The following is a 14,130-nucleotide window of genomic DNA, read 5'->3' on the forward strand; positions in this document are numbered from 1 at the left end:
AGAAAGAGAGAGAAAGAAAGAGGGAGAAAGAAAGAGGGAGAAAGAAAGAGAGAGAGAGATGAAAAGAGAGAGAGGGGGGCTGAAGAGACTGTTTCTGTCTAAGGTGGAGATCATGATAGACGGAGAGACAACATCGAGAGAGAAAGAAAAAGAAAGACGGGGTATCAGCAAGCACGTGTAGATAGATATCTCAAAGAGCCGGAGAAGAAAGAAAGAAAGAAAGAAAGAAAAAGAGAGGAGACCATCTCTTTTCATCTATATCACCGTTCATTACGGAAAGAAGGAGAAGGAGAAGAAGAAGAAGACGAGAAAGAAGAAGGGTAACCACTTCTCCAGCTCCTGAAAAGTCGGCATAGATAGAAAGAAAGAAGGATGAATCTATATATGTATAATTATAGCTATATGAGATAGCATTGCATGCATGCATGCGTTTCTCCCCTACTTTGTAGAATGTAAGTTCCTAATCCTGATCCTGTCCCGCCTCCTAAAGAATGAAGAAGAAGAAAAGACTGGGGAGATTCAGACTGCTCTAAAGCTCGATGGAGGCTCTCCTGCAGCCTCTCTCGATACTGCGGGCCATAGGCACAATAGCCATGACACCTACACAGACAGACAGACCAACAGAGAGAGTTAGGAAAGAAAGAAAGAGATAGGGAAGAAAAAGACTAAAAAGAGTAAAACAGAGAGAGAGATAGGCAAGGAAAGAGAGAGATGCAGAAAAGCAAGAAGAAGGAAGTTGCCTGGTTCATCTGCCTCTATACCTCACCTCTCTCTCTCTATCTACTTACATACATATATTTATATATATATACTTGGACAGATATATATCTAGAGTTGTGATGGTATGTATGAAGATGTATGCACGTCAGGATGTATATATAGTGTATGTATGTATATATAGTATATGTAGGTATGCATAGTGTATGTACGTATAGTGTATGTATGCATAGGGTGTGTCAGTAGGATGAGATAGATATGTGCGTACCTTCCAGGGGTGTGTAGATGTCTTTGTTGCCCCGGATGTCTAGAGAGAGAAGAAAACGAAAGTCATGTGGATAGAACAGATGACAGAGGGAGACACGACGACTACTAATGAAGATGCATGAGACTCATGAATAGAGTCTAGATGATCTACACAAATGTCACAGGTGGAAATCTCCTAAAACGAAAGAAAGACAGACACACAGAACGCATGCCCTCTATCTCTGAGGTGTACATACACCTCAGCACATACACCATATTCCCCCTTCTCTTCTCGAGACTATACCAGTTGTTTCCTGATCCAGAGACATCCGCTATGAATTGTTTCTCATCGAAGAGAGATGCTAAAGGGCTACGTAAAATCTGATTCAAAACTCCTTCCTCCATATCAATCAAGATCGCCTAGAAAAGAAAAGGAAATCTACACATACACACACATACATCTACATATAGATACATACATAGGAAATACACCACATTCAGCCTTTTACCCCCCCCGTGGAGCTTATCTCCTTCCTCACTCTAGTCTTCTCATCTTCTTCGTCATTTTTCTCCTTCTCTCTCTGTCCGTACGGAACCATTCTTTCCTTTTGAGAGAATCCATATCTGTCTCTCTATTCACTCGAGCTACCTATGTTTCTAGTTCTCTATAGGTCTATCTTCAATCCAGCTATCAATCTCTAATTTATCCACCTATCTATCTATCTATAATCTAGCTATCTACCTTTGATCCATTTATCTATGTGGGATACTTCTTCAAGATCTTTGCCGTTGTATGTGTCGTCTATCTCTCTTTTCTTATCCAGTCATCGAGGAAGCAGTCGATAGGAGCCAAACAGTAGATATCTATAGATATGTACAAATATATATATGTATGCTCCCTTATACATATATATATAGAGAGAGAGAGAGAAAGGATTGACTACGCGATAGGTGAGGGGCAGCCCTAGGTGTCTCGTGACGAAGAAGAGAGAAGGAATAGGTAGAAGTGAAGAGCAACAGAGAGATTTCATTCAACACAAGATAAAGAATACAGGGCCTAACGATAGACAGATAGATAGATCGATAAATTGGAGGGAGGTAGAGAGCTCAGAATGAGTAGAGTGGCTAGATATCTCGACACCTGTCATGCCTTTCCTTTCCTCTCTACAGAGAAAGAAAGGAAAAAAGTGAACGAAAGAAAAAGAGCAAAAGAAAGAGAGATAGAAAGGTGAAGGGAGAAAGAAAGAGAGAAATAGATCGCCATGGCTATGCGTTTCTTTCTTCTTTGTTTTGTGTTTCCATGGCGACGAATCTATTAGAGAGGAGGTCATTATCATCGAAGCCCCACGTATGATAGAGATGAAATAGTAGAACTGCTTCAACTGTGAAGAATCGACGGAGTGATGGAAAGAAAGCAAGAAGAAAGATTTAAACTGAAGAGAAAAGAGACAAGAGAAGACAGAAGAGAAGATAGAAGAGGAGAAGGTAGAAGAGAAGGTAGGAGAGAAGAGGAGAGAGGAGAGGAGACGAGATACGAAATACCCGTGCTTTAAGTGTTTTGATAGGCTGCTCTTCACCCCCTAGCTCTCTCACTTCCAAACCTCTCCTAAAACGAAAAAGAAAAGAAGAAGAGAGACACACATCCCTCCTCCTTATCATCTTCTTATGAAGACAGAAAGAAGAAAAGTAGACAGAGGGAGACAGTGAAAGACGTATCTGCTAGATTCGACGGAAAGGGAATAGAAATAGATGAAGGGTTTCGTTCATGGATCTCCGTCTTATCGATAGATAGAGTGACTGAACATAGATAGATAGCTAGATTAAAGGGATAGATAGATAGATTGAAGATAGATAGGAGGAAGGGCAATAAGAAAGAGATTGAAAGAAAGAGCTACTAAAGAGAGAAAAGGTGAAAGGCTGTGTATGTATGGCTTACTTCCATATGTCTATTGACAACGAGCGATAAGACGAGAGAAAAGCGACTCGCTGCACATCCAAGCCTACGTCGAAACAACTATGAATGTACGTCCTACGTATAGACATACATATGTATGTATATACCCATTTGTATGTATATATAAGGCATACATATGTATGTATATACCCATTTATATGTATATATAATGCACACATATGTATGTATATACACATTTATTCACGTATACGCATGAACTCTATGCAGGTGTCTGTAGACCTCCAAATGCATACAGTTAGCTCGAGACACTAGGGTGATGTGCATCTACATGCGGATTAGTATACATAGATGTCCAGAGGCAGGGATAGACATATAAACATGTATAGATAGATCGGTATAGATGAAAATGGAGAGGAGGAGGAGGAGCAGAAGAAAAAGAAAATAGAAAGAAGTCGACTCAAATGGACCTTTCTTGGTATGTGAGGTGGGGAATGTACAGCTTAGAAAGGAAGAGAAGAGAAAACGCCCTGAAGTCTAGTACAAGATGTATCTCTATGTGTGGTATCTTACCTACAGTCGACATTCCTGAAGAGAACCCCCATCGATTCATCAAAGAGAGGGACAGGGAGCATCGACGAGGCATCAGCAGCATCGAAGCAGCCCCCCCCCCACCCTGAGGTTCCTTCTTCTTCTCCATATAGACTTGTATGGGACGCTTGAGAAGAGGGAAATCTTGGACTATATCTTGCGTCAAAAGAAAGAGAAGAAGAAGAAGGAGAATGTTTCCGGAGAGAATAGCCTCGATGTTTCTTCTTTCTCAGATCTCTTTCAAGTCTCTTGCGAACAATCGATGCATGCTCTCTTAAGAGAAGATTCCAAAAAGAACTCCCGATCTGATTCCCACATTGCCCTACTTGGAGAAAGATGACTTCTCTCGGCATCTTCTCTTCAAAAAGACAATGCACTCTCTTACTTAGTCATTTTCCTCCTTCTCCCCTTCCACCTCTTCTACAGAAAGGCCCTTCGTATCGCGAGGCATACATAGAGAGAGAGAGAAAGAGAGACAGATTGAAGACAGATAGATCAAAGATAGGTAAGAAGATAGATAGAGAGATAGATATGTCTGCATGTATATGAATGAAGTGAGTGCGCCAAGTATGAAGAGGCCAAGAGAGAAGAGGAGGAGTGCCGAGAAGTAGAGGGAAAAGACGAAGAAGAAGAAGTAGGGACTGACGTAGAAGGCAGATACCGAGTCAGATGACCGCCTACATAGATTTGTATCAATATGTAGATCTAGGGAATCGCGCTTTCTCCTCTATCTACCAAGAGCCATCACAGAAAGAGAGAAAGGAGAAGAAGAGTAAAGGAAAGAAGATTTTACATTTGAGACAAGAGATCGTCCGCTCACGAAGGACCTCCTTGACAACGAGGTGACTGATGGATGAAGAAAACTCTTCTTTCCCATTCAGACAGACACGTCGCTTGAAAGATGAGAAGGAGGAGATAAACGAGAGGAAGACAGATCAGGGAAGGACAGAACTCACTTGGAGAGGTTAAGAAGAAAGGGGAGAAAAAGTATTGCGTAGGATGCCAGGGAGAAAGAAAACCTAGAGAGAGAGAGAAGGAAAGAAAAGTTGAAGTCCCGCTAGCAAAGGCAATCAACGATCAATTAGGGATGCTGAGGAGGATGAAGATGTGAGGAGAAGAAATCTTCTTGTCTGTTTGGAGTTAGGAAGAATCGAGAGCTCCTTTCAAGAAGAAAGAAAAGAGGTTCATGGAAAAAACAAGGTCCAATTAGAAAAGGTTAAGCTGGCTTATCCTTATTCTTGTAAGGAAGTAACTAACTCGGGAGGAAAAGAGAGAAAGCAAGCAAGCACGCCATCAGTCGATGCGCTCGCTTCCTGAAGACATGGGAAAGGTATGAAGAGAAGCAGGTGTCAAGAAAGAGAAGCAAGAGGGACGGTAGAGACACAGGCGCAGAATGAAGGAAAAGAAGAAGAAGAGGAGAGTAAAGAAGAGAAATAACGAGACTCTGAGAGAAAAAGAAAGATAAGTTTCTAGGAGAGAGGAAAGCTTCGCATCTTTTCTCCCTTCCCTCTGTCTCCGACGTGCTATGAAATCTACTGTGTGTGTCGGGAGAAGGGAAGGGACAGACCATCGCGAGGGAGTGGTCTTAAGAGCGATAGAAAGAGAGTTGTCTTCTAAAAGACAGAAGAAGAAATCTTTCTTTCTCTTGGAGACAGGAGCCTAGGAGGACAAGACTCACAGAAAGATAGTCGTGGTAGACGTGGTAGAGAAAAAGAAAGAAATCTCTCTGTAGAGAACAGCTAAAGGGAAGAAGCAAAGCCGAGCGATAATAGATGAGAAGGGACAGAGAGAGGCGGGAGCGGCGCACACACACCTAGCAAGCGCATCGACGACCCGCGCTCATCTCCTCATCTGTCTATCTCTGCTGGGTCTCTTATTTCACCTCATTCTCGAGATTCTTTTTGCTGGATGGAGAAGGATCAGTTGAAGATAAGAGAAGACAAGGAGTAAGTTTAGAGAAGAAAAACGAGATACTTCACGGTGAGCTGAGGAAAAAAGATCATGAGACAGTTCAAGCATAGGATAGCTTAGAGAGAAGAGCGATCAAGAGAAGGATGCCTTGGAAGAAAAAGATAAGACTTTCGAGCTAGTAAAGACGACGAAAACGGATGAGCTGAGCTTGCTTAGGGACATAGAAATCGACACGGTGTCGTACAGTAGGAAGACTTTTGCTTCCTTCCCCTTCTCGCTACCTTCACCGTTCGAATTCTGCATAGAGAAACACACCCTGTCTCGTTCTGTTTAAGCAAGAGAACTCCCGTGTGGTTTTCTTTTACTTGGAAAAGGAGAGACAGTTCTTCTCATTAGAAGACACCAGTGCAACAAGAAAGGAAGTTAGCTTTCTGAAGAATTTAACCTATTTCATCTCTTCAGTGTCTCTGTTCTTCTTCCTGTCAGGAAATGTTCTTTCTTCCTCCAAGTCCTCTCAGAAACACGAATGTTAGTCGGTAAGTGCGTGGGAGGCCTAGCTAATCTGCCTCTGATAGAAATCGATTCTCTTACAAAACGCGCCTATTTTCGCTCTGCTTGGCTTCTCCTGGCGATACCCTGCCTTTCTCCGGTCCTTCCCTCAGACTGTCGGTGAGATTGTGACTGTCTATCTTTGAAGAAGAAGATTTGTAGATGATGTGGAACTCCGAGAGTCTTACTCCTCGAAGAGTACAGACCTACCGAGCTTCGAAGAAAAAATTGAGGACTCCTTTCTCAGCCGGTTCGCGACAGAAAAAAGCGCCTCCTCTTACACGACAAAAGAGTCAAGAGAGAAGCGAGCGTGGGAGTGACACCGACTAATAGAAAAAGAGCACCTGATGTGGTAGATTATACTGAGAAAGCAAGAAAAGCGACATTGCTCCTCGCGGCCCCGTCCTACAACTAGATGGCTAGAAAGCATATGATCTGACAGTAGGTGGTCGTGTGGATCTACCAAGTGATAATGAAGTGATGAAGGGACCTGATCGAAAAGGTTATAGCAAGGCTGAGAGAGATCAACTCTCCTTGTGCTGTCTTAAATTTGCGCGGCCCCGAGAAGCTCACGGAGACGCGTCAGAGAGCTCGTATGTAGATGCCGTGGAGCCACCCCTAACATTTCTTGTTTAACCCCCCAGAGAACTCTCGAAATGTGTCTCCTCGAAGGGTGTGTCCTCTTTCTGAAAGAAAAGGAGAACCTTTCAGAGACTGATCTTTGAAGGCGGGTACTACTGCCAAAAAGACAGAATGTCCTTCGGTTCGCCATGCGGCTACGCCCCGGGGAGAAACTGCCGGTGAATGTGCCAAGTATTTCTCCTGTCTTGCTTCTCTCTCCTTTGGCCTTGTTTTGTCGTACTCAATCGTTGTTAACCGGCGCCGCTTGTGAAGTCTGGGGGCGGCCATCTCACTAGAAAAGAACGACCAATAGAGCACAGGGCCCCGCGATCTGTTTAATAATCGAAGGTCGGAGAAGAGGGCCAACGACCAAACGGGATAGCATGAGGTGTTCTGTGGTGGCGGCGTATCGCACAGCCACAGCAGAATAGTAATGTAGTATACATCTAGAAAGACGAGAGAATCCTGTCACCTCCACGAGTGCGTTTACAACAAGTTCATTCTTGGATAAATTGTCGTATCTATAAAGTGCTTTCATTTCCCCTCATCCCCCTCGGCTCTTCCTAACAGTGGCTCAGCTTCAGTCCAAAGACCTTTCTCTTACGTTCCAAAAGAATCACAAGATCTTAACCGGAAGGTTGCTACAAAGGCAGCACGACAGAATCCTAGCCGCATGCCTTCCGTGGAGCCCTTCAACTAGGGCCCCCCATCAGGGCGGAAGAGCCGCCTAAAGCAAACCGTTCTTCGTAGAACAGTTCTGATCACGGTTGGTAACTATTCTCTAGTCGTCTTTCCAGGTCCCCCCTCTTGGAACAGAGAATAGAAGGACAGTCGAAGGTTCCTTCAACATCTGAGGCCATGGAACAGAGAGGCGGGCGCGCGACAACGGGGGGGGAGGGACCCTTCAACAGCGACGCGTTGTATTGTACCGCATAAGCGACGCCAGCAGCGTGTCTCCGGTGACGACTGTTGTTTCGGTGGAGAGATTGCTTCGAGATTGAATCATAACACAGTTGTACTAGCGTTGTTTGCGGTACAAGGTTCTGATCGGATGTATTGCGGCCTGTGATCTGGCAGGCAGGCGTTGCACGTGCTAAGAAGGATCTTTGTCACTCTGTCAATTTTTCTTCGTTGTTGCGCATTCCACTGGATTCTTCATGCAGTGCGCGCGACGAGACCCCGTTGACTTTTCTGTAGCCGACGGTCCGTCCAGGTCTTGGGCCGAGCTGTTGTTGTCGGGGAGAGAAACTGACTGGAGCCACTTGTTTCTCAGAGAAGTAGAGCAGGCACTGTGTCGACTGCGTCCATTTGGCTACGTTTGCTGTCCTAGTTCGACAAGATGGGGGTGGTGTGGTTTGAAGAGCGCTCGTGGTGGGCAGAGGCGGCCTCGGGGAAGGCGGCCAAGCTAATGTTCGGAGGGCTGGCTTTGTTGATGCTGGTGTTTTCTTTAGCCTGCCTACCTTTCGACGTGGCTGCTGAGGTGGGGATTTTGAAAGGAGGCCTCACTCGCGAGATTGTGATGGAGTCTTTAGGAAAAAACTGGGTGAACGAAGGCGGTGCATGTTTCATGGGGCATTCAAACAATCTAATTGTTGATCCAATTATTGATGGAGACTTCATGAAGACTCAGAAACTCCTTACCGATCTAACCGGGCCTCGGGTCTGAGAATGGTTGGATCGCTTATACAAGATGCATACGGAACAGAAACTTCTTTGGGAAGCGTCTCATAAGAGGTCGAAGTAAGCAACGAAATTTTCCCCTCAAGCGATGAAGTGCTGTTGTTCGGCTTGTCACTCATATAGCCGTAGCTGTCGTTGCAGTGGCGTCGGTGGTGTTCTCTAGACGTTGTATCGAAGAAGACACAAAACCCTCAGATCTGGATGCGTGATCGGGTGTGCAAGCGCGGAGCCATAGCGGCAAATGTCGAGGCGTATCACTACGTGTAAGAACTCAGGTGGTATGAGGATCATTAGAAGCATTAGGGGAGAACTTAACGCCCCTTCCCTAGAAAGGAATCAGAACGCTTCTCACCGACCAGAGTTCAGGACCCTTTGGGAAACAATTGCACTTTTCCTTGGCTAGAGAAAGTCACGTCATTGGTTCAGAGCATCTCAAGCAACTGCTTATCTTCGGACTGCCCTTGCATTCCGGAAGTCGTTCAGACTTACCGTCGTACTTCGAGTATACCCACCAAGAGAGCTCTTAGACGTGTGTTTTGTGTTGTAGTAGCAGTAGGTGCTGAGGGTGAGTCTGATGGGCGGATGTTTTTCTACTCTTTGCCGAGGAGGAACCCGATTGCTGAAGTGTTTGGGATGCTGTTCTCTTTTTGCTTTTACAGGAGCAACACATCAGCGCTCGATCTTGTCAAGAAGGTGAAGGATGCCTTCACAGGCTTCCCATCCTTTGTGATTCAAGTCAAGATGAAGTATTTTGATCTGTATCACGACGACCGCTGGGGTCATCCGATGCCGTGGTTTATGGCTACACTACAGTATAAGCGCCCGTCAGATAGAAGTTACGGTCTATTCGATCACATCCCCACTGCTCCTTTCTCGACGGATCCTCAACAGGGTAGTCCAACGCTTGTCCATATGCTTCTAAGTCCACCACCCACGTTCAATCAACACGTCAAGCTTGATAAAGAGAAAGGAAGTATTCTTGCAGCTTTTGCAGCGGGATCTGGTATTGGAGCTTCCATTGCCAAACTGAATAAACATTCGACATTGGGTAGACTTATTGATGTAGGCCAGCTCATTTACTCCTTTGCAAACATCTTCGAGTTGAAATTCTCCATCGCCGATTTCTGGCTCAAGGGAACTGATTGCTTCATAAGGACGTGAGTCAACAGACAAATCTCCATGTTTTTTTCTCCGGGTGGCTTTTCAGGTGAAAAAGAGGAGAGAGGTCCCACCAGTGATTGTCTTTAGAGGTGTGCGTTTTGGTGCCCTTCTCTTATTCATAGTATTACGCATGTGTACGAGAAAGCAGGTGAACAGATACGCCAAGGCAGTTAATCACGCTGGGACGTGGTAAAGGACCGAATGCAGCAGGAGCAGCGGTAGCAGTAGGACAGACAGCCTGGCCGAGTAAGGGTCGAAGGCTCAGGTACCTAGTAGGAGCATAGCAGGGCCGCTGTCTTGTCTGCATTCCGGTTAGCCGAGTGAGAGCTAGGAATAGAATAGAAAGATGTTGGGTTGTATATTGTATAACGTATTGTATGGCTTCTTCAGCTTAGAGAAAGACTCATCCGCACTCTAGAGGGAGGCGGCGTTACTGATGTGCTCATGTCCGAAAGGGAGCATAGCTTTCTCTCGTACTTGGGCGCTTTTGATTACACAACGCAGTCGGTGGCGGTGGAATTGGTGAAGGAACATACTGGAGGGCTGGTTGCTCACAAGGATGGCTGGTGTCTTGTCCAGTTTTTACTGCGATTGGACGACATTTCGTCGAGCTGTCTGTCTTTTTTCTTCATTTCCCTGTGCTCCTTTCAGGAGATTGGTCGTGACGTCAGCAATTGACGGCATGTCCTTATGCCAGTACATTGCAAGCAAGGGGAGCGAAGGCCTCTACGCGCTCTACAAGTCGGAGAAGAGTTCTTCGGTTCGGGTCTCTGTTGTTGGAGTCGATTTTTTCAACAAGCCTAGGCCGCATATGACTGCAATTGTGACGGAAGGACTCCTGATTGCCGGCGTCAATGATACTCCTGTGACCATTGAGGTTTCGAATGATCCAGCAGTGATACCTCATTATGTTGGCACGGTTCGTATGGCAAAGAAAGTCCGCTGGACTGTTGCTATCACGAACTTTCTCTTGTTTGTACTGAAGTGCGTGCAAGTGGCTCTTGACGCCCGATCAGAGTACCAGCGGCTAAACCACAAGTAGAACAGTGACTGGCGGGGTGCAGGTTTATCTGCTTTTGTTCCTTGGCGTTTTTGTCTTACCTTTTATTCAGTTGCTTCCAGCTCTCGTGTCAATAGTGGATGTTTCTCGCACACATGGCGAGAAGACAATGAATGTAGAGCTTTCGCCTGTCTTCTTTTTTTCTGAGTGAGGACTGGGACAAGTGGAAAGCTTGGTAAACAAGGTTAGCACCACCACTTGGATGAAAGGGTTCTATCGAAAGGTTCAGGAAAAACAAGAGTGTGTTTGGTTGGCGCACTTGTCTTGCCGGTGTGTTAGTGAGCCTAATGTGGTTCTGGTCCGCGATGGTTGGTTCGTTCTGATTGACAAGCAAACATACAGACAGGTCTTGGATGAACGCCTCCAGGCAGCGCACGTGACGCTCATGGGAAAGAGCAACCTTGAGACTCCTCTAGCGTGCTGGGGGCGATTTTCTTCTCGTTCTTTTCCCTCCTGGGAGCCTGGTTATGATTGAGTGGATCAACTTTAAGTGTTCTCTTCTTCAGTTCCTGGTAGCAATCACCCGTGACTGAGATATTCATAGGATCACAGCAAAGCGAAACGGACGTTTCTCAAACGAACCCTGTGAGACCGCTTGTGCACGTTCATCAAGACAGAAGTAGAGCACTGGCTCAGTGAACAGTGTGACGAATCTCCTGAGGAACTTCTAAACAGTCACCGCTGTCACCACGATTGTGGTAAACCCTGCTACCGCGACGGCGTAGTAGGGCCCCGTCATTTCTGAGAGCTTTCCGCTTCTACCGACACGCACCTCCTGGGCCTCTGTCCCAAGAGGGAAAATCTTGAGCCAACACGCTGATCCAATGAAGCGCACTCTCAAATCTGTTTTTCCTCGTTTTTTAGGGGCCTAGCTATCTATGATCGTTCTCACTTGGTAGCCGCAATTTCTTCGCTGAGGTCATTACGACCTCTCGTTATAAGGTGGACACTTGGAAAAGACCTACTCATATACGTCTTTCACCATGGTGGCTGTACCGCCCCGCTCGACAAGCACCAGCCTTGCCGTGGTTTTCCCTTGCCCAGCTTCTCTGTGAACGGACCCCTAGGACTTGGCAGTATTCTCTTTACTACCCGCAGTGTGAGCTCTTCTTTTTCTGTTTTGTTCCTGACCTTCGCTTTGCCCGTAGTTATTCAATTCTATTCCCCCGAGGTGAAAGCTAGTTGACTAGAAGTCTGTCCCGTTTTTCAGGTTGTTTGCCACACAGCGAAGGTCACTCACTACTACTATTAATACCTTTCCGTATTCCCACCTAACACCTTTCCCGTACCTATGAAGCCGCGCCGATTGACTCCTTCGGTCAAACCGTCACGTAGTGCGTGCTTTCTTTCCCGATGGGTTCAAGAAGTGAACCCGGAGACCCGAGGAAGAGGCCATGGCGAAAAAGTGTTATTCACAGCTGCCAAGCTTTTGCGAGGGAAGAGAAAGTAAAGTTGTCTCTTCATGACGAACACCTGGGGGCTGGGACAGCCCCAAGAGAAGAGAAAGGACCTCCTGTTTGGCGGGAGGGCCGGATCGAACGAAAGAAAGTCCTAATGCGGCGAACTGCCGTTGAGTAATATCCAAATGATTGCTCTCGTCTTCAAAAGCGCTACCATACCCGGTGGTAGTAGGGTGACGTTCCTTCATAGGACCAGCAGAAGAGACCTCTCCTGAGGTGAAAACAGGAGTAGCAGCCTTCTTGGATTCATTTCTTTGAAGTCTTAATCCATGACTGAATGCATAGAAAGAGGCTTCTTTTTTCTTTCCGGGCTGCTGACGTAAACGCAGTAAAGTCCCGACTGCTCTCCCTCCAGGTCGCACATACAGGTGAAGGAATGTATCATCGAATTGTATGGGGTAAATGAGAGATAGATGAATGCACTCCTAGTACCGATGTAATGTGAAAATAGAACACTATCTGCGGTGTTTTACTTGATTGAACCACTCTGCAACCCCAAGGGAACCCGTCGATTCTCCACCAAGACAGTGGCAGTAGTAGTAAGTCATAGATATTGATGATGAACCATGCTTTTATATGTACAAAGTTTACTGCACAAGCTTAACGCAGTGAGGGGCCTGATTAATCCTTGTACGGTTCGTACGTACTTGATCATACATCACCTTTACGACGCGTACCACTTTAAGCCCCCATACGTCGCGTCCATCCATCCATCGATCCGGTTGCCAGCCTCGCTCTTTCAGTTCGGATTGTCTTTCGTTTTTCTTCCTGAGATCATCATTCATCATCTCAAGTCTCAGTTGCAGGACCCTATACACGAGTTCTGTTTCTTCAGTTAGGCCATTCTCGCGCTTTTCTTTCCCGTAGTCGCTTTATTTCTCCGCGTAAACGGTGAACCCGGTTTGACAAGCGTCACCGATCCATCCATCCATCATACAGAGAGAGAAACACCATCCCTCCTCCTCCTCGTAGTCATCGCTTCCGTTCGCCTCCAACGGTCGTTCAGGCCCAGCCATTCACGGTCTGGAGCGTTTTGAAGTGATTCTTTCATTGAGGTAGGTTCTTTCTTCTTCAAGATTTAAGAGGTTGAGAAAGTCACAGTTACTCCGCTCTTGAAACTCGTGTTTTTTATGGGATTGCTTTCTTCTTTTCTTAAGAAAGTCGCCTCCTTTCATCTCCGTCACTTCGATCACTCTCGGCCCCCGCCTGGGGCCGTTCTCCCGTCATGTCGGCGGCCATCGGTCAAGCCGTCGGCATCTCTCCGTTTTCATCCTTCCTATCATTATCATCTATAGAACTTTTTCGTTTCTATCTTTCTTCCTATTAACAAGCTCTCTCCAAGGTTGTCCGTTCCTCCCAACCAGTTCGGAATTCTTTCCGTCCTCCTCTTCCTTCGTTTCGTAAACCCTCTTTCTTGTTTTTCTTTCTCTGTCTCCGTGCCACTCTTTCTCCTCTCACCTTATCCTTCTTCCCTTCATCTTTCTTGAGAAGATGGGGTCTCCTTCATCTCCCATGTGGCGGTGGACGGCCTTATCATCATCGTCGATGACGAAGCCAGACAACCGCCTTTTCTTCTTCCTTTTCCCGTCTGTCTCGATGTTCTCGAAAACTCATCTTCTCATCAATTCTCGGCTTTCCTTCGTTCTTTTCTTTTTCTATCTCTCCATCTCTCTACTCAACTTCCCACCGATCTTTCACCAGGCCAATGCGGAAGTGGGCTTACCTTTCGGTTCCGAGCACGATGCGTTCCCTATGGATATGAGAGGAAAAGTCTGGCGAATGATGGACGGGGCTTGTTCCTTAGGTCCAGCTAACAATCTCGTTGTCGATCCTGTCTTTCGCCCTCGTGGAAATGACTTCATGAAGCCCCAAGAATTGTACTTCTCTTATACCGGGCCTCGTCTATGTCAATGGCTTGATCAGCTCTATGAAGCCCATGAAGCTCTCCGCTATGAATGGGAAGCCGCCCGTCAAAAGCAAAAGTTCGTCGCCCCCTTATACAATAAACCATTCATTCATTCCTACTACTCCTCCTAATACTAATACTGCTACTCTCCTAACAATGAATTATCTATCCATCTACCTATCGAATACCTAGAGACCTTATCGAAGACTACACACACAAAGCTCTTGTAGAGGACTGGTCTTCAACCTGTCTATCTAGCTTGTGTCTATCTATCTATATCTATCTACCCTTCTATATCTATGTCTATATCTATCTA

General features: G+C 46.0%; 4 protein-coding genes across 4 annotated transcripts in view; 2 read left to right on the top strand and 2 right to left on the bottom strand.

The window, feature by feature from the left end:
* CSUI_001319 (tubulin gtpase domain-containing protein) overlaps positions 1-3,819 on the bottom strand; it is a gene marked incomplete at its 5' end in the record, with an annotated part of 5,393 nt that extends 1,574 nt beyond the window's left edge. The window contains 4 exons of the mRNA XM_068061525.1: positions 443-600; positions 1,268-1,383; positions 2,506-2,569; positions 3,449-3,819. Of these exons, the coding sequence (XP_067926496.1) occupies positions 443-600; positions 1,268-1,383; positions 2,506-2,569; positions 3,449-3,819 (709 nt within the window). The remainder of the gene's footprint in view (positions 1-442; positions 601-1,267; positions 1,384-2,505; positions 2,570-3,448) is intronic.
* A 4,058-nt stretch (positions 3,820-7,877) lies between these two features.
* Positions 7,878-10,430, top strand: CSUI_001320 (dense granule protein gra12; the record flags this gene model as incomplete). Its single annotated transcript, XM_068061526.1, has 3 exons — positions 7,878-8,287; positions 8,887-9,384; positions 10,040-10,430. The coding sequence occupies exons 1-3, from the start codon at positions 8,238-8,240 to the stop codon at positions 10,428-10,430; spliced, it is 939 nt and encodes a 312-aa protein (XP_067926497.1). The 5' UTR covers positions 7,878-8,237.
* A 199-nt stretch (positions 10,431-10,629) lies between these two features.
* On the bottom strand, positions 10,630-12,463 carry CSUI_001321 (uncharacterized protein). Its single transcript, XM_068061527.1, has 2 exons — positions 11,738-12,463; positions 10,630-10,977 (listed from the first exon to the last, which is right to left on the bottom strand). Exon 1 carries the CDS (start codon positions 12,094-12,096, stop codon positions 11,857-11,859), a length of 240 nt encoding a protein of 79 aa, XP_067926498.1. The 5' UTR covers positions 12,097-12,463; the 3' UTR covers positions 10,630-10,977; positions 11,738-11,856.
* A 61-nt stretch (positions 12,464-12,524) lies between these two features.
* On the top strand, positions 12,525-13,878 carry CSUI_001322 (dense granule protein gra12; the record flags this gene model as incomplete). Its single annotated transcript, XM_068061528.1, has 1 exon — positions 12,525-13,878. A coding segment is annotated over exon 1 (477 nt), but the record flags the coding sequence as incomplete, so codon positions are not given.
* Positions 13,879-14,130: the final 252 nt, after the last annotated feature.

This window comes from Cystoisospora suis (genome assembly GCF_002600585.1).
Source record: "Cystoisospora suis strain Wien I chromosome Unknown contig_519, whole genome shotgun sequence".
Lineage (NCBI taxonomy): Eukaryota > Apicomplexa > Conoidasida > Eucoccidiorida > Sarcocystidae > Cystoisospora > Cystoisospora suis.

Coding starts and splice junctions, on each gene's coding strand:
- CSUI_001321 (XM_068061527.1), bottom strand. CDS start 12,096: ATGAAGGAACGTCACCCTACTACCACCGGGTATGGTAGCGCTTTTGAA.